Genomic DNA, 24,913 nt, shown 5'->3' with positions numbered 1-24,913 from the left:
TATATGCTCTATGTCTCTGAGCCATACAGGAGGGCGGGTATCACTACTGCCCTGTAGAGCATAAGCTTGGTGCCAGACTTGAGGGCCTGATCTTCGAACACTCTCTTCCTCAGGTGACTGAAAGCTGCGCTGGCGCACTGGAAGTGGTATTGGACCTCGTCGTCGATGTCTGCCCTTGCTGATGGTAGGCTCCCGAAGTATGGAAAGTGATCCACGTTGTCCAAAGCCGCGTCGTGGATTTTGATGACCGGGGCGCATTGCTGTGTGGCAGGGTCAGGTTGGTGGAGGACCTTTGTCTTATGGATGTTTAGTATAAGGCCCATGCTTTCGTACGCCTCAGTGAAGATGTTGACGATGGCTTGGAGTTCAGCCTCTGAATGTGCGCAGATGCAAACGTCGTCCGTGTATTGTAGTTCAACAACAGAGGTTGGGACGGTCTTGATTCTAGCCTGGAGGTGACTAAGGTTGAACAGGTTCCCACTGGTTCTATAGTTTAGTTCCATTCCAGCGTGGAGCTTGTTGAGTGTGAGATGGAGCATTGCAGCGAGGAAGATCGAGAAGAGGGTTGGCGCGATGACGCAGCCTTGCTTGACCCCAGTCCGGACATGGATTGGGTCTGTGGTGGATCCGGTGATCAGGATCACAGCTTGCATGTCATCGTGGAGCAGGTGGAGGATGGCGTCAAACTTTTGGGGCCAGCCAAAACGGAGGAGGACGCTCCATAGTTCCTCGTATTTAACAGTGTCAAAGGCCAAAGGTGGCCATTACAAGGGTTGTTGCTGTTCCCTGCAATTCTCTTGCAATTGTCGCACTGTGAAAATCATGTCTGTTGTGCTCCATAGCGGACGGAATCCGCACTGTGACTCTGGGAGGAGCTCCTCAGCGCAGTGAGTAGACGGTTGAGGAGGATTCTAGTGATGACTTTCCCAGTGGCCCACAACAGGGAGATTTCTCTGTAGTTGCCGCAGTCGGACTTTTCCTCTTTTTTAAAGATTGTCACGATTACGGCATCTCTGAAATCTCCAGGCATGCTCTCCTCCTTCCAGATGACAGAGATGAGGTCATGCATTCGAGCCAATAGTGCCTCTCCGCCATACTTTAGTGCCTCAGCGGGGATTCCATCTGCTCCCGATGCATTTACTTTATGCTTTTGCTGTTATTAATAAAGTTAAAAAAATGAAAGGTGAAAGTGTAGAACATGGCAATGGGGCTGTTCGCTTCGCTTTAGAAAAGCACATGAGAGTGTCATCAAAACAAGACAAGCATTTGCTTCAGTTTCAATACTTAAACCTTTTTTTACATTAGAGAGCCAATCACAAATAAAACTTTAATTATATAATTAAGCTGATTTTTGGTGCAGAAAGATAAGAAACCTTTACAGAATCGAAAAAAGATTAGATTTGGAAGAGGTAAAAATTCAAAGTGAATAAAACATAAACCAAAGTGTAAGGGGGTGAAATTGCCTCACGTCCCATTTGGGACATATAATTCGAATTATATGAAAATTTATTGCCCGGCGCGAAGTATAGGTATGTTACCTGGAGTTCAGGTCTTTAACTCCCGAAAAATATCTGGGGTGCTATCGGAGGCACTCTGCGCCTCCGTGGGGCAGTAGAGGGGCGGAAGGGGGGCGATGAGAGTCGTGTGACACAGACGTGCCACGTAGCGTTGACACGTCACAACGTCCCTCTCCTTCAGTTAAAGGGGAGGGCCTATGCGTGCTCTGCAGTCTCTTGGCACCCTCGACCTCAACCGGGCCAACAGCCCGGCACCCAAGATACAGTGCCGGGCTACAGGATGGTGGCCCGATCGAGGCGAGGGCTGCCATTGTCAGGCCGACAGAAGAGTCAGCTGACAGAAAAAATGGTAGCCCACGGGGCAAACGACCTCCCCTTTAAGGGGAGCCCCGGCGGCAGACATCCGCCAGCTTCACAATACGTGAAGCTGGCGTTGACATCGGCCAGCGCCAACATTGCCGCCCGTGGGCCAATTTTCCCCATGAGGCGCAAAGGGGTTGGCGTGCACACCGATGATGTCATTGCTGTGTGTGCACCTGCCTGGAGCTCAAACCGCAGAGCACACGCTAGTGGTACAGCGCCCCTCCAAAGCTCTGGTGCAATTTCCCCGGATGCACTATTGACCTCTTCCCCTGGGTGATAACCTCGTTGCACCCCAGTAGCGCCCCCCAGAGGCACTAATGGAGCTAAAAAAAGGGCAATTTTGCTCCCTAAATGTCAATATTTAGTAGATATATAATGCATATTTTCTAATCTCACTGTATATTGTGATTCTGTTTTATTTCTCCATGTCTGGCTTCACTTTTTAAACATTTTCTGTTCTTTATTTTGTCAGCAATAAATAATGTTGTTTAAAATAATATGCCTGCCAGTAATTCTACTTTATCACCAAATGACTGTCGTTCAATTTCCTCTTGCAAGCAATTCATCTGCCTGCAGTGATCTTTAGATAACTGAATAACCAAAAGATAACACCCTTCTTAAGAGTAATGCCATGTCTCCTATTATGTGTAGTGTCGAAACCAACAGCAACCTGCCCCTGAATTGTGAGTCAGAACAGCACCGGACAGAAAACTAGAGATGTGGATAAAAGAGAGACAGCGATAAAGAGATGTGCATAAATAACACAGTACGCTGCAAAGAATTATAAAAATATTTTTTTAAACATATCTGCAAGCAATGCCACAGAATCAATCATTACACCAAATTGGGGGGGAAAGCTGTAGGTACCCGGATTAAAATTACAGCTAATATAAAAACAGAAAATGCTGGAAACACTCAGCAGGTCAGGTAATATCTGTCGAGAGAGAAAGAGGGTTAACATTTCTGGTTGATGACCTTTCGTCAGAACCCTCTGATTTAAAATTAAAATTAATGCTCTTCCTTTCCCAAATTTAAAATGGAAGATCAGAGCTGGCTGTGGATTTTTGGGACCTGCATTAGAAGACTCCTCTGACCTAAGATTAATTATGATAGGGGCTTTCTTTGATCCAGCAGTGATTGGGGATAGCATGCTTAAAATACAATAAAGACAGACCTTCACTGGTGATAGACTGGGCCCTACAGAAGGGCCATGATTTGGGAATTCTGACATTTAGAATTGCGGCCCCTGGTCTTGTCCCTCTTATGTTGATGGCTGCGGATTTTCGGGGCCTGTGTACATAACAATGTTACCTTGTTTTGTGAGGTACTTGCCTGGTTTTGATACTTAATTGTTAAATTGTAAATATTGTTTTGATTTTAGCTTATACTAGTCTTATCTGGTGTGTGATGTTTGTGTGTTGAAACTGATAGGGGACAGTGGGGATTGTGCATAAATACCAACAAACAGTGTTATTATATAATAAGATAATTAGGGGTTAATTCTGGATGACTCAACCGAAACTGTATTCTCACAGCTCATGAAGGGTTCAAGTTGCTCACAGGGAACAAACTAGTCAAAGTGACAAATAGCTTGTTTAGTATTCACTTTTACACGCTATTTACTATTTGTATATATTTTACTCACAGGACAAGTCCACCCTGGAAGAAACAGGTTGAAATATTTTGCAGGTCCAAATTATTTTTACAGCTTTTCTAAACCAGTAAAAGAAGAAGCCATAGATTATGGGATTAAATGTAGAATTCAAGTAACCAAACCAAACAAGAGTGTCAAACAAAACAGGTGGGGTTGAATAATTGACAAAAGCATCCATTGTGTTGCAAATGAAAAATGGAGACCAACAAATCAGGAATACACCCATCACTATTCCTAGAGTTTTGGCAGCTTTTCTTTCACTGTTTCGTGAAAATCTACGTTTGTTTTCTGTGATATTTTGAATTTGAATCGTTATTCTGTTTATGCTTCTGACCTGTTTCATAGCCACACAATAAATCTTACAATAAATACACAACATGATGACTCCTGGGATGTAAAAGGAAATCATTGAGGCAACCACCCCTGATATTTCACTAAATATAAGCGTGCAGCTCCCATAGCAAGTAATATTATTATAATAAAATTCCTCAATTCCTTTTATGTTTAATTCTAAAAAGATTAAGCCAAAAGCAAAAACAGCTGAAAGAGCCCAACTAATGAAGATCATAATCTGCACTGAGAAGGAAGTCACCCTTATTTTGTATCTCAGTGGGTCACACACGGCATAGTAACGGTCAACAGAGATGAAACACAGATGTAATATTGAAGCTGTGCTGAGCATAACATCACAGCTGGAGTGAATTTTGCAAAACAACTGCCCTAAATACCAACATCCTTCTATAGATCTCACCATGCTGTAAGGCATAACCAAACATCCCAGCAGAAAATCAGCAGTGGCCAAAGAAAGAATAAGATAATTGGTGGGTGTGTGAAGGCGTTTGAAATGGGAAATTGAAATGATGATTAACATGTTACCAATGACAGTAAAGAGAATTATTAGCAGCATAAATATATACATTGAAAACCGAAGGCTGTTTGATTGGGTTGCTTTAGGGCAAGATCCATTTACAAATTCATAACAGTATTGAACAGTTTCTGTTGTCTCAAAGAGATTTGTGTTCATTGTACTTCTTTTTAAAGGCTCGTTGGTATTTGGTTTCTCAATCTAGTCCTAAGCCTTTGTTGAAGTCTATACTTCACTGCTTATCTTCTTCATCACATCAACATCCACTAGAAGAGATGCAAAACAAAAACAAATAATATATATGTTTCAATTCCACTATTTACTCTAACAAGCTGAAATACTTGATGTATCAAAAGTTTATATAAAAGAAACAAGCTTTTGTGATTATTAAGTAAAATCTGACATATTAGAAATACTAGTCTTTTTACCAAAGTATGTTACTTTTTCCAAAATATGTTTGATTTTATTTCAAACATCTGAACCTTCTCATAACATTATGGATGATGTATACCTAATCCAATAGCAATATTACTGATTTCTACACAGCATAATAGATGAGTATCGGGTTTGATCAACAAGATCTTTGCATAGAAACAGTACAATTAAATGTTCTTATTTGCTTTTTAGGGGTTGGTCATTTAGGACGGAGATGAGGAGCAATTTCTTCACTCAGAGGGTGGTGAATCTTTAGAATTCTCTACCCCAGGGGGCTGTGGATGCTCAGTCGTTGAGTATATTCAAGACAGAGATCAATAGACTTTTGATCACTAAGGGAATCAAGGGCTATGGGGATCGGGCGGGAAAGTGGAGTTGGTATAGAAGTTCAACCATGATCTTATTGAATGGTGGAGCAAGCTCTAGGGGCCGTATGGCCTACTGCTCCTAATTCTCATGTTCTTATGTTGGTTAACATCAGTTTTATATCCAAAATGGCAGACACTGTAAAGGATTTTATTTGTGGCATAGAAAAAGATTTGCCTGAATAATTTACATTATCCAAGTAGAAAAATTGTGTTTTAATATCCTACAATATTTTAGAATAGTATATAAAGTATAGATATAGCTATATATATATATATATATATATATATATATGGATTAACTTACCTTTATTTTATATTTATGGAAATCCTCTTTTGCCTGAGGTATGTATCCACAATAGTTTAATTCTCATTCATCCCAATGTCTGAAGTTGATACTCTGTGGAGCAAGTTGTATGTAAGTACTTAGATATGTCAGTATTTATCACAACAATAAATGATATATTATTTAAGTAAACAAAATAGATGTCTTTTTTATATGGTAGTATGTGTTTAATATTTCTATAATGAGGTTTGCCTCATAGAATTATAGTTAATGCACTACAATACTTAAGATAAATTGCAGCTATTGATTTTCTTAGTGAACAAACATCTTGAAGCATCTACTTTTCAAGTTGAACTGTCCCTTTTAGTTGAAAGAGTAGTTGTACATCTCTCAGCGTTGCCCCTTCGTTGGCAAAGCTACCTATTAAAATAAGTTCAACATGCAAACTTTGCTGTTGAAATTTTGCATAAATTACAGTTAGTACAAAGGTGGTACATGTTAAACAGTTTAACTGAATTTGAATTCAAGAGAATGATATTAACCAAGTATTTACCTAAAATATTTAATCATACTGTTTCTATACAAAGATCTTGATCAAATCTGATGCAGATCTATTTATGTTGTGTAGTAATCAGTAATATTGTTACTGGATTGGGTACACTTCACTCATAATATCATGAGATTATTTGATGTTTGAAATAAATTCATAACAAATTTAAAAATGTTGGAATAAGACTATTTTTGGAAAAAGTAGCATACATGGTAAAAAGGCTAGTGTTTCTAGCATACCCGATTTTGCGCAATAACTCATAAAATGATTGTTTCACTTACATAAACATTTCTGAATTTATTTTTGTATTACATGAACTTTTTCTGTCACGTTTTAAACAGATAAAAGACAGTTAAAATGTTGAATATTAAGGTTCAGTGATAGTACAAGATCAGAGTGAGATCTAATCTTTATATTGTTTACTTGACATTCATTAGAGTTACCAGAATTACATCATAACAAAATGTTGCCCGGTAATCATTTAATTTTCACACAAATACTCACTGCATATGTATTCACACTGGAATCACAGTTGCAGTATTGCACTTATTTAGTAGTGGAGTCTAAGACTTCAGCTCAAAGATGACACTAATTTTCTTCTCTTCTCCGTTCCTGAAGACACTGACACATTTTGGGGTATGGTTCCATGGGATGCCTCGTGATACCTTACTCCAAGTGACTATTAATAGTTGGATTAGAGGGTTGATGGGGACATTTTATTTCACCCTGATGGTTGTGGGGGTTTGGAACTCACTGCCTGAAAGGGAGTTAGAGGCAGAAACCTGCATCACATTTAAAAAGTACTTGGATATGTACTTAAAGAATCGTGACCTACAGGGCTACGGACCTAGTGCTGAAAGGTGGGATTAGGCTGGGTAGCTCTTTTTCGACCGGCACGGACACAATAGGCTGAATGGCCTCCTTCTGTGTTGTAATTTTTCTATGAGTCTATGGGCCCGAAATTGATGGCCTTACCGCCCACTGCCACCGACTGCCGCCCACTGCCGCCGACATTCCTCTTGAAGTTGCGCCTCGTGCCACTTTCCATTTGGTGTGGAGCGGGCGGGAGGGGAGAACCACCGGGAACCGCCAGCTGATGATTTTCCTTTTCAGGTCTTCGATCCTCCGTGGGCCCGACTCCATCCTCAGCGGCACTTGGGCAGCAAAGCGCCTTTGCTGCCGAGATTGGGAGTGCCCGCCGGCTACCGCCCAGATTGGCAATGTAAGACCCTCTTTTGCTGCCTGCAGCCCTTTCAAGGACCTTTTTGACGAAAACCCCACCCAAAGTACCTTCGGGTGACTCAGTGGCTATCGGCGGTCCTTTGAGCGGTACTTGGGCAGGTTAGGGCCTTCACCAATTTCGGCCTCTATGATCCTATGGGCCCAAATTTGATCAAATCTAAGTTTCGCTTGTTTTTCAGCAGTCCCCGGGCAGTGTGTGACTTTTTTTTTTACCGGCCATTACGGCTGGGGCCGATTGGGTACGAGATTCATCCCGGTTTTGTCGGCGGGAGCGGGAGCGGCAAGCAACGGGAGGCATTGGCCAGTGGAGGGCGGCGGTAGGTGCAGGGTTGGATGTTGGTGATATTTGTATATATTGTTCATGTTGGTGGTGGTGTTTAAGATGTTGCCTTTTGATGCTAAAAGATCAGAGGCCGTGTACTCCGCATGCGCGAGATTTGAATTTTTTTTTGTGCAGTTCTTTTGGACTGATGACCTCACTTTTCTTGTGATTGGGGTTGAGGCATCAGCTGCGCATGCACATAAAATCTCATGAGTGACTTGCACCTGAGAGTTACAAAGGGAAGTCATTGAGAGAGAGAGGGCAGAGAATCATCAGATAGCCACGTTGAAAACTCATCATGAGTGGTAAAAACATCGAAACATAGAAACATAGAAAATAGTTGCAGGAATAGGCCATTCAGCCCTTCGAGTCTGCACCACCATTCAATAAGATCATGGCTAATCATTCACCTCAGTACCTCTTTCCCGCTTTCTCTCCATACCCCTTGATCCCTTGAGCCGTAAGAGCCATGTCCAACTCCCTTTTGAATATATCTAATGAACTGGCATCAACAACTCTCTGCGGAAGAGAATTCCATAGGTTAAAAACTCTGAGTAAAGAGGTTTCTCCTCATCTCAGTTCTAAATGGCTTACACCTTATCCTTAGACTGGTTCTGGACTCCCCCAACATCGGGAACATTCTTCCTGCATCTAACCTGTCCAATCCCGTCAGAATTTTATATGTTTCTATGCGATCCCCTCTCATTCTTCTAAACTCCAGTGAATACAGGCCAAATCAATTCAGTCTTTCCTCATATGTCAGTCCAGCCATCCCGGGAGTCAGTCTGGTGAACCTTCGCTGCACTCCCTCAATAGCAAGAATGTTCTTCCTCAGATTAGGAGACCAAAACTGAACACAATATTCCAGGTGAGGCTTCACCAAGGCCCTGTGTAACTGCAGTAAGACCTCCCTGCTCCTATACTCAAATCCCCTAGCTATGAAGGCCAACATGCCATTTGCCGCCTTCACCACCTGCTGCACCTACATGCCAACCTTCAATGACTGATGTACCATGACACTTGGTTCTCGTTGCACCTCCCCTTTTCCTAATCTGCCGCCATTCCGATAATATTCTGCCTTCGTGTTTTTGCCACTAAAGTGGATAACCTCACAGTTATCCATATTATACTGCATCTGCCATGCATTTGCCCACTCACCTAACCTGTCCAAGTCACCCTGCAGCCTCTTAGCATCCTCCTCACAGCTCACACTGCCACCCAGCTTAGTATCATCTGCAAACTTGGAGATATTACACACAATTCCCTTATCTAAATCATTGATGTATATTGGAAATAGCTGGGGTCCCAGCACTGAGCCCTGCGGCACCCCACTAGTCACTGCCTGCCATTTTGAAAAGGATCGTTTATCCCGACTCTCTGCTTCCTGTCTGCCAACCAGTTCTCTATCCACGTCAGTACATTACCCCAAGTACCATGTGCTTTAATTTTGCACACCAATCTCTTGTGTGGGACCTTGTCAAAAGCCTTTTGAAAGTCCAAATACACCACATCCACTGGTTCTCTCTTGTCCACTCTACTAGTTACATCTTCAAAAAATTCTGGAAGATGTGTCAAGCATGATTTCCATTTCATAAATCCATGCTGACTTGGACCAATCCTGTCACTGCTTTCCAAATGCGCTGCTATTTCATCTTTAATGATTGATTCCAACATTTTCCCCACTACTGATATCAGGCTAATTCCCTGTTTTCTCTCTCCCTCCTTTTTTAAAAAGTGGGGTTACATTAGCTACCCTCCAGTCCATAGGAACTGATCCAGAGTGGATAGACTGTTCGAAAATAATCACCAATGCATCCACTATTTCTAGGGCCACTTCCTTAAGTACTCTGGGAACAGACACTCAGGCCCTAGGAATTTATCGGCCTTCAATCCCATCAATTTCCCTAACACAATTTCCTGACTAATAAGGATTTCCTTCAGTTCCTCCTTCTTGTTAGACCCTTGGTCCTCTAGTATTTCCAGAACGTTATTTGTGTCTTCCTTCTTGAAGACAGAACCAAAATATTTGTTCAATTGGTCTGCCATTTCTTTGTGCCCCATTATAAATTCACCTGTTCTGACTGCAAGGGACCTACATTTGTCTCCACTAATCTTTTTCTCTTCACATATCTATAGAAGCTTTTGCAGTCAGTTTTTATGTTTCCAGGAAGTCCAATGCAGGGAGACTCAAAGCTCCCTGGTTTACAGGTAATGAGCTGGAGGAACTTGTCTCTGAGGTGGAGCGCTGTTACAGAGAGGTCATCCGGGATGGTCGTAAAAAGCCAGTCCCGTTCCAATATAAACGCATTTGGCGGGAGATTGGGTAAGCCGTGTCTGCAGTGGGCACCATGGTTCGTGATGGAGACCAGTGCAGGAAGAGATGGACGATGTGGTAGCGGCAGCGAGTAAGTAAAGATCTTATTGTTGCACTCCCGAACTACTGAAAAAGTATATGTGACCGTTGTATGTGAGTGTGTGTTGCATCTGCAAACCGGTTAAAGATTGCAACTTTTATTTCTGCAGAGGAAAAGAACAGCCAACGTCTCAGAGCAGTGTGACAAGTGAGGTGGCCCACCAGAGGTAGGCGAAGTGACTGACATCGAGGAGCATGCCTTGGCATTGGTGGGTGACCACCCCCGTGCCACCACACATGGTGGTGCCGATCCTGTGCTGCAGCAGTGTAAGTTGATCATAATCTCCGGTCTGTGTTACCGTCATGTCATGCAAGGTCATATAATGTGATGTCAAATGCATTTTAATGTACTGTCTGTCAGCCGTTTAGGGTGTGGGGATGGAGCCATGGTAGTCCTTGAAATAAGACTGTGACAGTACTCATGTCAGCATTACCAACCCCACTCCCTCGCTGCTAAACACTGAAATGTTGTATCGTACTTGCAGATGATGAATCGGAGAGCACCGACATAGGCACCCCCCCCCCCACCCACCCCACTCCACATCCTCCATAGCCCCTGCATCCAATCCCGCAACCCACAGAGACGAAGACCAGGAGGAAGAGCAGGGAGAAGGCCCAGTGTTTATCCCACTTGAGCTTGAGGAAGAGAAAGAGGATGACTCCATCCTCTTGACATGTGTGCCGCCTGTGCGCACAACATCAGTATCGGGGTCCGAGTTTTTGAGCTTCGACTTGGAGGAAGCAGAACCAAGAGTTGTGAAGCACTGCACCCATGCCGTTAAAGCCACCAAGCCGCATCCACCCAGGTTGATGCAGCAAGGAGATGAAGATGCAAGACGGGTGGAAGCAATGCAGGAAATGGTTCAGCTGTCGAGGACGAGCATCGACCTAGGTCGAGACCTCCTCCAGGCCTTGGCTGGCATTGCTGCCAACAGCGCCGCGTTTGCAGAGCAGCATACCACAGCTGATCACCGCGGTGCAGCGAACCGTCGACTCTAACGATGCCATGCGGCAATCGATGGTCTCGGGATATGGCATGGAATTCCCCCCCCAAGCCATATCCAGAGACCATATAGTCAGAACTAGAGGGTCCAGAAATGCCAGCGTCTTCCATCTCACCACCTCCATTCTCTCCCCGATGAACACGACAGCAGCGCTCCGGGTGCACACCTGCACCACGTGCTGGAACCGACGCAGTGAGGGGCAGGGGTGCAGGTTGGCGTGGGGATGGGCACCCTATCAAGAGGAGAATGGGGCTCACTTGGAGGGGAGGGGAAGAGATGTGGTGGGAGTGGGTAGAGGGTTGGGTGTTGGTGATGCTTGTACATATTGTTCATGTTGGTGTTTAAGACGTTACCTTTTAATGCTAAATGCACTGTTTTTTGAAATACTGTTAAATATTTGGCTTGACATGTTTTAATGTTCTACTACTTTTGAATGTTGTACCATTCAATACAGACATTTTTTTTACTACTCTTGGTCAGTGTCTAAGTTTTAGATAATGAGAGGTATGATACGTCCTTACTATACAGTATAAATGCACAGGAGGCCCATGCTTGAGAGAAGGTCAGTCTGTGACCTGTCCTTTATTCCTTAGCACTCAAGTGATGGAAGTGGGTGGAGCTTCCCCTTTTATACGTGAAGGTCCAGGTTAGGAGTGTCTCCCACAAGTTCACCACCAAGTGGTCATTGTTCTCACAGTGTACAACTTCGGTCAGATTATACATGGGTTACAATGCTGGTTGAATACATGACATCACCTCCCCCCCAAAGTCTTACTGGGATCACTGGTTAAGTCTCTCTGGTGGTTTACACTCTCTTGCAGAGCACCTGAGTTGGGGCTCCGGTTGTTGGGCGCTGGCCTGAGTGTCTGCTGTTTGTGGTGCCTCAGGCCTATCCGGAGTGCCCACAGTGACTGGGCTCTCCTCCCTTTGGTTCCGCCGTTCGGTCACCTGTGGTGGAGTGAACTCTATATCGTGTTCTTCCTCTGCTTCTTCTATGTGGTTGCTGAACCTCCTTTTTGTTTGATCCACGTGTTTGCGGCAGATTTGTCCATTGGTAAGTTTAACTACCAGAATCCTATTCCCCTCTTTGGCAATCACAGTGCCTGTGAGCCATTTAGGCCCTGCAGCGTAGCTAAGGACAAAAACAGGGTCATTTACATCAATACATTGCGCCCTTGCATTCCTGTCATGGTAGTCACATTGTGACTGGCGCCTGCTCTCGACAATTTCTTTCATGGTGGGGTGTATAAGGGATAACCGGGTTTTGAGCGTCCTTTTCATTAGCAGCTCTGCGGGTGGAACCCTTGTGAGCGAGTGTGGTCGGGATCTGTAGGCCAACAGGAAGCGTGATAAGCGGCTTTGTAGGGAGCCCCCTTGGATTCTGAACATCCCCTGTTTGATTATCTGCACTGCTCGTTCTGCCTGGCCGTTTGAGGCCAGCTTGAACGGTGCCGTTCTGACATGGTTAATTCCATTGCCTGCCATGAAGTCCTGGAATTCAGTGCTTGTGAAGCACAGGCCATTGTCGCTGACCAAGATGTCCGGTAGACCGTGGGCGGCGAACATTGCCTGTAGACTTTCTCCTGTGGCAGAGGATGTGCTTGAATTTAAAATGTCACACTCGATCCATTTGGAGTAGGCGTCTACGACAACCAAAAACATTTTTCCCATGAAAGGACCTGCGTAGTCCACATGGATGTGTGACCAAGGCTTGGCGGGCCATGGCCAGGGGCTAAAGGAGGCTTCCCTGGGCGCATTGCCCAGCAGGGCACACGTGTTGCACCTGCGAACACAAAGTTCCAGATCTGTGTCTATCCCTGGCCAGCAAACGTGTGTCCTGGCAATTGCCTTCCTCATGACAATGCCCGGGTGCTCATTGTGGAGTTCTCTGATGAACACCTCTCTGCCCATCTGGAGCATGACTACGCAGTTTCCCCACAGTAGGCAATCGGCCTGAATTGAGAGTTCATCCCTACGCCTGTGAAATGGTTTAAATTCCTCAGGGCATGCCCTGTATGTGGCTGCCCAGACCCCATTCAGGACACATTTCTTGACCTAGAGACAATAGCGGGTCTCTATTTGTCCAGACTTTAATCTGATGGGCTGTCACGGGTGAGCCTTTGCTTTCGAAAGCTTCAACAGCCATGACCATCTCAGCACCATGCTCGTAGCCCCCTCAGTGGTGGCTAGTGGGAGCCTACTGAGTGCATCGGCGAGTTTTCAGTGCCCGGTCTGTGCCGAATTGTATAGTCATTGGCGGCTAACATGAGTGCCCACCTCTGTATGTGGGCCGATGCATTTGCATTTATGGCCTTGTTGTCGGCCAAAAGGGACGTTGGGGGTTTGTGATCTGTCTCCAGCTCAAGTTTCCTGCCAAACAGGTACTGGTGCATTTTCTTTACCGCATATACACATGCGAGCACCTCCTTTTCTACCATCCCGTAGCCCCCTTCTGCCTGGGACAGACTTCTGGAGGCATAAGCTACCGGCTGTAACTGACCCTTGGCATTGACATGCTGCAACATACACCCGACACCATAGGACGACGCATCGCACGTTAAAACAAGTTTCTTACATGGGTCATATAGCGTTAACAGATTGTTGGAACATAACAAATTGCGTGCTCTATTAAAAGCCCTTTCCTGGCTGTCCCCCCAGACCCATTCACGACCTTTGCGTAGGAGCATGTGTAGCGGCTCTAGCAGTGTGCTCAATTTGGGAAAAAAGTTACCAAAATAGTTCAGGAACCCCAGGAACGAACGCAGCTCCGTCGTATTACGGGGCCTCGGTGCTCTTTGGATCACTTCCGTCTTGGACGCAGTAGGGCTGATCTCATCTGCTGCTACCCTCATCCCCAGGAATTCTACCTCTGGAGCTAGGAAGACGCACTTCGTCTTTTTCAGTCGCAGCCCTACCCGGTCCAGTCTGCGTAGCACCTCCTCCAGGTTGTGGAGGTGTTCTTCAGTGTCGTAACCCGTGATGGGGATGTCGTTCTGAAAAGATCGTGGCGGCCGAGCGAATCTCGAACGGACATCTGTTGTACTCAAACAACCCCTTGTGTGTCGTGATGGTGGTCAGCTTCTTCGACTCACTCGCCAGCTCCTGGGTCATGTAAGCTGAGGTCAGGTCCAATTTTGAAAAAAGTTTGCCACCGGATAGCGTCGCAAAAAGGTCCTCCGCTCTCAGTAGCGGGTACTGGTCTTGGAGTGACACCCAATTGATGGTGGCCTTGTAATCACCACATATCCTGACCGACCCATCCGCCTTGAGCACCGGCACAATCGGGTTCACCCAGTCACTGAATTCGACTGGCGAGATGATGCCTTCCCTCAGCAGGTGGTCCAATTCGCCTTCTATCTTTTCCTGCATCACATACGGCACTGCTCTGGCCTTGTGGTGTACTAGCCTGGTGTCCGGGTTTATGTAAATCACTACCTTGGCCCCCATGAAAGTGCCAATGCCGGGTTAAAATAATGCGTCAAATTTGTCCAGGACCTGTGAGCATGATACTTGCTCCACAGAGGAAATTGCATTGACATCGCCCCATTTCCAGTTCATGACAGCAAGCCAACTCCTCCCCAGTAAAGCGGGACCGTCCCCCAGGACAACCCAGAGTGGCAACCTATTCTCCGAATCTTTGTGGGTCACGACTACCGTGGCGCTGCCTAGCACCGAAATTATCTCCTTTGTGTATGTCCGTAGCTGTGCGTCAATCGGCGATAATTTTGGCCTCCTGGCCTTGGATGCCCAAAACTTTTTGAACTGTTTGATACCCATCAGGGACTGGCTGGCCCCCGTGTCTAACTCCATTGATACTGGGATGCCATTGAGGAGCACTTTCATCATTATCGGTGGCGTCCTGGTGTATGAACTGTATACGTGCTCCATATGAACTCGCTGAACTTCAGCTTCCAGCAATTTCCCCCAGTGTCCATTTCTGCAATTTCTGCAGGTATTTTGCTCATCACTGCAAACTCCGGCTGAATGTGTGCCTCCACGCCTCCAGCATGAGCTGTTGTTGGAAACAAAAGGTCCCTTGCCAGTCGATCGTCCCTGACTGCCCCTGTGACTGTCCTACAGTACGCCATTAACAGGTGTTGATGGCCCCATTACTGGCCGCATTGTCCCTTGCAATGGCATGAATTGCCGTTCAGCTTGCCATTGTCTCTGTCGAACTCCCCCTCTGGGTTCGACTACATGTTGGGGCATGCCCAATCGCCCTTGTCTGCCTGGAGAACTGTGTGCTGCTTTAACAATGTTGAATCTCTGTCGCAACCATTCCTTAACACAGTACCTCTCATTTGTTCTGCTAGTGGCCATGCTCACGTGGTTTAAATCCCAGTTTCTCGTCGCCATTGAAAAGTCCTTATTATACAGTATAAATGCACATGCGGCCCATGCTTGAGAGAAAGTCAGTCTGTGACCTGTCCTTTATTCCTTAGCACTCAAGTGATGAAAGTGGGTGGAGCTTCCCCTTTTATACCTGAAGGTCCAGGTTAGGAGTGTCTCCCACAAGTTCACCACCTAGTGGTCATTGTTCTCACAGTGTACAACTTGGGTCAGATTATACATGGGTTACAATGCTGGTTGAATATATGACAGGGTATGTGCTGAGAAACATACAAATGTCTTTTAAATGTAGTACAGTGTGCTAAAAATTTTTGCTTACAGTCCTGATGTGACTTTTTAATGGGTCCTGACATTACCTCATTTAGCTAAGACAAGTAAGGATGGGTGGCTTTGAATGACAGATAGTTCCAGAACTTGGAGGCTAAACATTATGGTTGGCATTTGAGTGTACAGCTTTTGAGCTAACAGATTGCCGAAAGATCTCATCCTGGCACCTAAGAGAAACTTACAGGATTTAATTATTGGCTATGTACTTTCACGTGAGTTCTATACCTCTGGTGACTCAAAGGGTGTGACTTAATCTCTTCTGTATGCGGTTGTGTCAAGACCCTTATACCACAAGTCCGTGAAGCCTTTACTGTAATTGGGAGCTCATGTCTGCTTACTACCCCACACATGCCCTTCAACAGAGCATTTTAACTTCAATTTATCATGTTTTTCTGAGGGGAAAATATTGCAACAGCGAATAAAATTGGAACTCGGATTTACTGTTCTGTGCGGCTCAGCTCCATTGTCCGTACCGTCTGCTCAAGATCCAGGTAAGACCACCTTTTTCACAATTATCTTTTTGGCGGGCGGTAACAGCATCTTACAGGATCCTAATAATGAAACTTGCGTTTTTGGCCATTTTTCCATGGGCAGACAGTATGGACTACCGCCAATAGTACTTCTCCAATGAAGTTCCCGCTGGGCGGTAGTTGGGCGGTAGGTCAGCGGTCCGTGAGTTTTTTCCGGCAAACTGGGATTTTTGGGCGGTAGCTCGGCGGTAGTGAGCGATAGGTCGATGAAATTTGGGCCTAATCATTCGTGGTTCCAGATAGTGTGCATCAGTAGGATATTTGACTTTGATGAGAAGGCAAATACACTGGCTGATTATTGTTCTTTCAATATTCGGGGCATTAGATAAATTGTAATGCCCCTACTACAATCCCTGCTGAAACACCTGACCCAGAATAGACCACCCTGAGAGTAGGTTCAGTAATGGTAATATATGTACAATAGGCCCAAAATTCACCACCATTTAGCTCCATTCTTTTGGAGCAAAGTGTTTTTTGGAGCTAACTTAATTTTGCAAGTTTCGTCAATGGTAAACGCCATCCTTAACAGATAATAGCCATTTTTTATAAGTACCGTTTTTCTGATGTCACTCGAGGTCAAACCCACCCGTAACGCCATTTTTGCCCGTTTTTGCGAGTTTCTCCGATAAGGATTTTTTTAAGGACTGAGCTGGCGCCAACTTTGTAAAACCTTACCGTACCAAGTTAAAAGAAGCCCGTGGGGAGGGGGGGGTATGGAAGCCAAGCCCGTGGAAGCCAAGCCCCAAACCATTGTGCTCGGGCAAGGGAGCGATTCTGCCGGCCGACGCACTGACCCTCGAGCTCGGTGAGGTTCGGTTCGGTGGTGAAGTGGTACTTTGAAAAAAATGCAAAATTCAACAATTGCATTACACTTTGTTGTCCCAAATGTCTTCATTGAATGCCTAGCTTCCTGTTGTAAGCAAGCCTATTGCGTATGCACAGACCAGGGTGTGGTCCATACTAGGACGCCCACCTTGGGGGGAGAGAGGGGAAAGAAGAGGTGTGAGTGCTTTGGTCTACTATTTTGAGATTATTACAAAGCTACAGTTTAATTACGAGGGAAATATTGACAATGCCATACCTTTTTCACAACGATTCAACTGCTCGAGCTCCACGTTTCGGAACTGGAGCAGCGGATGGAATCAATACGGTGCATCTGTGAGACTGAGAATTACGTGGATAGCACGTTTCAGGAGGTGGTTACCCCACAGCTTAAAGACGTGCAGGTGGAGGGGAATTGGTGACCACCAGACGTAGTAAATGTGCTAGGCAGGTAGCGCAGGAGTCCCCCCGTGAGTCCATCTCACTTTCAAACCAATATTCAATTCTGTGTATCGGTAAGGACGACGGTGCCTCTGGGGAGTGCAGCCAGAGCCAATTGCAAGGCACCACGGGTGGCTCAGCTGCACAGGAGGGAGGGACGAAGAACAAAAGAGCCATAGTGATAGGGTATTCTATGGTTAGGGGAACAGACAACGCTTCTGCGGCCGTAGACGTAACTCCCGAATGGTTTTGTGCCTCCCTGGTGCCAGAGTCAAGGATGTCACAGAGCGGTCGCAGGGCATCCTGGGGGCGGGGAGGGTAAACAGCTAGAGGTCGTGGTCCATATCGAGACCATCGACATAGGTAAAATAAGGGATGAGGTCCTACAGGAAGAATTTAGGGAGCTAGGAAGAAAGTTAAAGGTTAGGACCTCAAAAGTAGTAATCTGCGGGTTACTACCGGTGCCACATGCTAATGAGTGCAAAAATAGACAGGTAGAGAGGATGAACACGTGACTGGAAAATTGGTGCAGGAGGAAGGGCTTTAAATTCTTGAGGCATTGGGTTTGCTTCTGGGGGAGATGGGACCTGTACAAATCGGACGGGTTGCACCTCAACAGCGCCGGGACCAATATCCTCACGAGGAGTTTTGCTAATGCTGTTGGGGAGAGTTTAAACTAGCTTGGTAGGGGGATGGGAACCTGAGAACGAATTCAAAAGGGAAGGAAGTAAAGCAGGAGTTGGATTAGATAGCAAGGAACTAGAAAGCAAATCTGTAAGACAGAGAAAACAGGGCTTAGTATGTAATAAGCAAGGATGTCTTCCTGTGCTGAATGGTATATACTTTAATGCAAGGAGTATAGCGAATAAGGCGAATGAGTTAAGAGCACAGGTAGACACTTGGAAGTATGACACTATAACCATTACAGAAACATGGCTGAAAGAGGGACAGGTTTGGCAGATCAATATTCCTGGCTACAGGATTTTTAGACAAGATAAAGAATGGGGGAGGGGAGGTTTGCGGTACTAATTAACAAAACTATTACAGCGGTGAGGAGGGATGATATGTTAGAGGGATCATTAACTGAGGCCATATGGGTCAAATTGAAAAATAAAAAAGGGGCGATCACACTGCTGGGAGTGTATTATAGAGCCCTAAAAAGTGGGAGGGAGATAGAGGAGCAAATATGTAGGCAAATTACTGTGAAGTCAGAAAACCATAGGATAGTAATAGTAGGGGATTTTAACTATCCAAATATTGATTGGGACAAATTTAGTGTGAAGGGTATAGAGGGTGTGGAATTCTTGAAATGCATTCAAGAGAACTTTTTTAGTCAGTATGTAGCAAGCCCAACACGAGAGGGGGCGGTCTTGGATTTAGTTTTGGGGAATGAAGTTGGGCAAGTTGAAGGGGTATTAGTGGGGGAAAATTTGGGTGCCAGTGACCATAATTCAGTCAGAGTCAAGTTAGTTATAGATAAGGACAAGAATAGGTCTGGAATAAAAGTTCCGAATTGGGGAAAAGCTAATTTTGCTAAGTTAAGGAGTGATTTTGCAATAGTGGATTGGAAACAGCTACTTGTGGGAAATTCAGTGTCGGAACAGTGGGAGGCATTCAAGAAGGAGATCCGAAAGGTTCAGGCCAAACATGTGCCCTTAAAGAAAAAGGCTGGGAAAAATAATTCTAGAGCCCCCTGGCTGTCTAGAGATTACAGGGGAGGATTAAGAAAAAAAGGGACGCTTATGTCACATATCAACAGCTAAATACTTTAGAATCTTTAGAGGAATATAGAAAGTTAAGATGTAAAATTAAAAAGGATATTAGGAATGCTAAGAGAGAGCAAGAGAAATTCTTAGCCAGTAAAATTAAGGAAAACCCTAAGATGTTCTATAAATATATTAAGAGTAAGAGGGTAACTAAGGAAAGTGTAGGGCCTATTAGAGACCATGAGGGTAATCTTTGTGTGGAGGCGGAAGATGTTGGTAGGGTTCTTAACGAATACTTTGCATCTGTTTTCACAAAGGAAAGGGGCAATGCAGATACTGCTATCGAGGAGGAATGTGATATTCTAGATGAAATAAATATAGTGAGAGAGGAAGTATTAAGGAGTTTAGCAGCTTTGAAAGTAGATAAGTCCCCAGGCCTGGAGGAACTGCATCCCAGGTTGTTGAGCGAAGTAAAAGAGGCCTTGACCATCATTTTCCAGCCCTCTTTGGATCTGGGCATGGTGCCAGAGGATTGGAGGACTGCTAATGTAGTAGCCTTGTTTAAGAAGGGAAAAAGGGATAGGCCGAGTAATTACAGGCCTGTCAGTCTAACGTCAGTGGTGGGAAAATTATTGGAAAAAATCCTGAAAGACAGGATAAATCTGCATTTGGATAGGCAACGATTAATTAGGGACAGTCAGCTTGGATTTGTTAAGTGAAGATCGTGTTTGAGTAAACTGATTTGAAATTTTTGAGGAGGTAACTAAGAGGGTCGATGAGGGTAGTGCGTACGATGTAGTATATTATGGACTTTAGCAAAGTTTTTGATAAGGTCCCGAAAGGTAGACTGGTCATGAGGGTTAAAGCCCATGGGATCCAGGGCAAAGTGGATCCAAAATTGGCTTGGAGATAGGAAGCAAAGGGTAATGATTGATGGATGTTTATGTGACTGGAAGGATGTTTCCAGTGGGGTTCCGCAGGGCTCAGTACTGGGTCCCTTGCTTTTTGTGGTATATATCAAAGATTTGGATTTGAATGTAGGAAGTATGATTAAGAAATTTGCAGACGACACTAAAATTGGCTGTGTGGTTGATAATGAAGAGGAAGGAGAGAGAAAAAGGAGGGAGAGAGAAAACAGGGAACTATAGACCGGTCAGCCTGACATCGGTAATGGGTAAAATGATGGAATCAATTATTAAGGATGTCATAGCAGCGCATTTGGAAAGAGATGACATGATAGGTCCAAGTCAGCATGGATTTGTGAAAGGGAAATCATGCTTGACAAATCTGGAATTTTTTGAGGATGTTTCCAGTAGATTGGACAAGGGAGAACCAGTTGATATGGGTGTATTTGGACTTTCAGAAGGCTTTCGACAAGGTCCCACACAAGAGATTAATGTGCAAAGTTAAAGCACATGGGAATGGGGGTAGTGTGCTGACGTGGATTGAGAACTGGTTGTCAGACAGGAAGCAAAGAGCAGGAGTAAATGGGTCCTTTTCAGAATGGCAGGCAGTGACTAGTGGGGTACCGCAAGGTTCTGTGCTGGGGCCCCAGCTGTTTACATTGTACATTAATGATTTAGACGAGGGGATTAAATGTAGTATCTCCAAATTTGCGGATGACACTAAGTTGGGTGGCAGTGTGAGCTGTGAGGAGGATGCTATGGGGCTGCAGAGTGACTTGGATAGGTTAGGTGAGTGGGCAAATGCATGGCAGATGAAGTATAATGTGGATAAATGTGAGGTTATCCACTTTGGTGGTAAAAACAGAGAGACAGACTATTATCTGAATGGTGACAGATTAGTAAAAGGGGAGGTGCAACGAGACCCGGGTGTCATGGTACATCAGTCATTGAAAGTTGGCATGCAGGTACAGCAGGCGGTTAAGAAAGCAAATGGCATGTTGGCCTTCATAGCGAGGGGATTTGAGTACAGGGGCAGGGAGGTGTTATTACAGTTGTACAGGGCCTTGGTGAGGCCATACCTGGAGTATTGTGTACAGTTTTGGTCTCCTAACTTGAGGAAGGACATTTTTGCTATTGAGGGAGTGCAGCGAAGGGTCACCAGACTGTTTCCCGGGATGGTGGGACTGACATATCAAGAAAGACTGGATCAACTGGGCTTGTATTCATTGGAGTTCAGAAGAATGAGAGGGGATCTCATAGAAACGTTTAAAATTCTGACGGGTTTAGACAGGTTAGATGCAGGAAGAATGTTCCCACTGTTGGGGAAGTCCAGAACCAGGGGTCACAGTCTAAGGATAAGGGGTAAGCCATTTAGGACCGAGATAAGGAGAAACTCCTTCACCCAGAGAGTGGTGAACCTGTGGAATTCTCTACCACAGAAAGTTGTTGAGGCCAATTCACTAAATATATTCAAAAAGAAGTTAGATGTAGTCCTTACTACTAGGGGGATCAAGGGGTATGGCGAGAAAGCAGGAATGGGGTACTGAAGTTGCATGTTCAGCCATGAACTCATTGAATGGCGGTGCAGGCTCGAAGGGCAGAATGGCCTACTCCTGCACCTATTTTCTATGTTTCTATGTTTCTATGAAAGTCATGGGCTGCAGGAGGATATCAATCTACTGGTCAGCTGGGCAGAGCAGTGGCAAATGGAATTTAATTTAGAGAAGTGTGAGGTGATGCACTTTTGGAGGGCTAATAAGGAAAGGTTATACACATTAAGTGGTAGGCCACTTAATAGTGTAGATGAACAAAGGGACCTTGGAGTGCTTGTCCGCAGATCCCTGAAAGTAGCAGGCCAGGTAGATAAGGTGGTTAAGAAGGCATACAGAATGCTTACCTTTATTGGCCAAGGCATAGAATATAAGAGCAGGGAGGTTATGCTTAAATTGTATAATACTTTGGTTCGGTCACAGCTGGAGTACTGTGTGTAGTTCTGGTCGCCGTATTATAGGAAGGACGTGATTGCACTGGAGAGGGTGCAGAGGAGATTTACTAGGATGCTGCCTGGAATGGAGAATTTTAGTTATGAGGACAGATTGGATAGGCTGGGTTTGTTCTCATTGAAACAGAGGAAGTTGAGAGGAGACCTCATCGAGGTGTACAAAATATTGAGGGGCCTGGACATAGTGGATAGTAAGGGTTTATTTCCATTGGTGGAGGGGGCTATTACAAAAAGACATAGTTTTAAGGTGGTTGGTGGAAGGGTTAAAGGGGATTTGACGGGGGGTGCTTCTTTACGCAGAGGGTTGTGGGGATCTGGAACTCGCTACCTGGAAGAGTGGTGTATGCAGAAACCCTCACCACTTTTAAGAGATGGTTGGATGGGCACTTAAAGTGCCATAACCTGCAGGGTTACGGACCTAGAGCTGGTAATTGAGCTTAGACTAGATGACCTTTTGTTGGTCGGCGCAGATATAATGGTAAGTACTGCAGGGAATAGAATACGGCCAGGATGATCTCCTGGAATAGTTTCAATCGCCTGGATGGGTCGGAGAGGAATTTTCCCTGATTTTTTTCTCCCTAAATTGGCCTGGGTTTTTATCTGTTTTTTGACCTCTCCCAGGAGATCACATGGCTCCAGTTGGGGTGGAGTGTAGATGTTTTTAGTATAAGGAGTGTTGGCGGACTGGTTGGGCTGGGTGCTCTTTGCCTTTCCGTTATTGTTCATGGGTTTGTATGTAACCTTTAGGGCTGCTGACGAAGGGCCGTGCGGCTCTTTGTCGGCCGGCGCAGACACGATGGGCCGAAATGGCCTCCTTCTGCGCTATAAATTTCTATGTTTCTATGTTTCATGCAAGCCTTCTGCATGATTGTGCTATGGAGGAGAAGGTTGATTAGACAGCATCACCTGAGGAACCTCAGAGCACATAGGATGATGGGCAGGAGGCCGTACCCACATTGAGTATATCGAGACAGGCATTCGTATCTGTTCCTGCCTAAGACAGACTGTGTGAAAAGACTGTGTTTACGCAAAGAAGCTGTAACTGAGATCTGTGAGTTAGTAAGAGTAGACCTGCACCCTAGAAGTATCAGGAGGATTGCTTTGTCAGTTGAAGTAAAGGTTACAGCTGCACCTTCATTTTATGCACCTGGCTCATTCCAGGCCACAACTGGGGATGTGTGCGCTATTTCTCAATATGCAACACACATCTGCATTCGGCAGGCGACTGCTTCGCTATATGCCTGGAGAACTGACTACATAAAGTTCCCCATACCGCCCAAGCAATGCATGATGGGGCTTTGGGCTTCTCCAAGATTGCTATCTTCCCTAAGTTTCAGGGCTGCATTGATTATACCCAAATTGCCTAGCGAGCACATTTGGAGGATTCCGAGATGTACAGGAACAGAAAAGGCTTCCACTCGATGAACGTGCAACCAGTCTGTGATGACATGCATCGCATCATGTCAATTGATGCAAGATACCTTGGGAACACCCATGTTGTGTTGATCCTACACGAGAGCACTAAATCTGCCATGTTTCAGCAGCAGCAAGAAGGGCAGAGCTGGCTGCTGGGAGACAAAGGTTATGGCATCGCCACCTGTCTCATGAAGCCCCTACGCATAACCCGGATGGAAGCTGACTGGGGATACGACATGTTGCACATTGCAATGTGCAGCACAATAGAGAGGACCATTGGCATCTTGAAGCAGCGTTTCCGATGCCTAGACCATTCTGGAGGCTACTTGCAATACTTCCCTGATATTGTCAGTCAGTTCACTGTTGTCTGCTGCATGCTGCACAACTTAGCCATCATGAGGCAATAGCAGCTGATCGTAGAAGACCCACCTGAGGTGAGAGTGGCTGAAGATGCAGATGACGAGGAGGACGAGGAAGCCATACAACTACCCGAACCCAGAGCACGACGGCGGAGGAGGGTGGGCCGTCGTACCCCTTTAACGATTGCTCGAGTCTTGCGTAGGCAACTCATCCATGAATGCTTTGCTGCCTGAAGGCTCAGCGGCAACTATTCCATATGGACCGTGTTTACTGTTTGGACCTGTTCCGTAATGTTGTGTTGTCTTAATAATGGAACAAATACTGTAAATGATTCAGTTATAATTTTAAAAATATATTTTATTCAAAATTTTAACACTTGTTTGTACTTAACTTTATTACAAATATTTTTGTATAAAACTTTAACTATTCAATTAAGATCACTTACAAACTTTAAGATCACTTACAAACTTTTAAACTTGTAAATTTACATCACTTATTAAAAAAAACTTTTAATTTGAGAACAGTTACAACAGTAACAACAATAATAACAACAACAACAGCAGCAATGAAAGGCTGCACCCATCTCCCCTCCACCTTATTCTAAGACCGCCCACTGCGCTTGGTCTTGGTGACTTCACCCCTGCCCGCAGGTGATGGCGCAGCATTTCTCTGGTTGGTACCAAGCTTATTATTTCGAGCATCTCGGATAATGCGCACTTCTTGTTGGGGGGCGTGGGCAGGCGGTAATGTGGAGGGCCCGGCTTGGGCCTCTTCAGAGGTTGGTCTGGGGATTGGAGTGGGGGTGGCAGTGGATTCTGTCAATGGCAGCTTGGTCTGGGCATGTTCCCTTATTTCAGCAGTTACCTCCGACATTCCCTCTCTCATACTTCGCCAAAGTCTCAACTACCTGAGACATTCCCTCCCTAATGTTCACTGACAGTGTCTCGGCTACCTGCGATATTCCGTCCCTAGTGTGCCCGGACAGTGTTCCAATTTCTCGCGAGAGTGTAGTTACTTCTCCCAACAGTGCCGATACCT

At 45.2% G+C, this 24,913-nt stretch overlaps 1 protein-coding gene across 1 annotated transcript; it reads right to left on the bottom strand.

Moving 5' to 3' along the window:
- Positions 1 to 3,517: 3,517 nt before the first annotated feature.
- On the bottom strand, positions 3,518 to 4,558 carry LOC139266831 (trace amine-associated receptor 1-like). Its single transcript, XM_070884437.1, has one exon. The coding sequence runs from the start codon at positions 4,556 to 4,558 to the stop codon at positions 3,518 to 3,520; it is 1,041 nt and encodes a 346-aa protein (XP_070740538.1).
- Between the last annotated feature and the right edge of the window lie 20,355 nt (positions 4,559 to 24,913).

Source organism: Pristiophorus japonicus, chromosome 7 (genome assembly GCF_044704955.1).
Source record: "Pristiophorus japonicus isolate sPriJap1 chromosome 7, sPriJap1.hap1, whole genome shotgun sequence".
Classification (NCBI taxonomy): domain Eukaryota; kingdom Metazoa; phylum Chordata; class Chondrichthyes; family Pristiophoridae; genus Pristiophorus; species Pristiophorus japonicus.
Note: the sequence above shows the minus strand (reverse complement) of the source record. Positions and strands in the feature narration are given on the sequence as shown.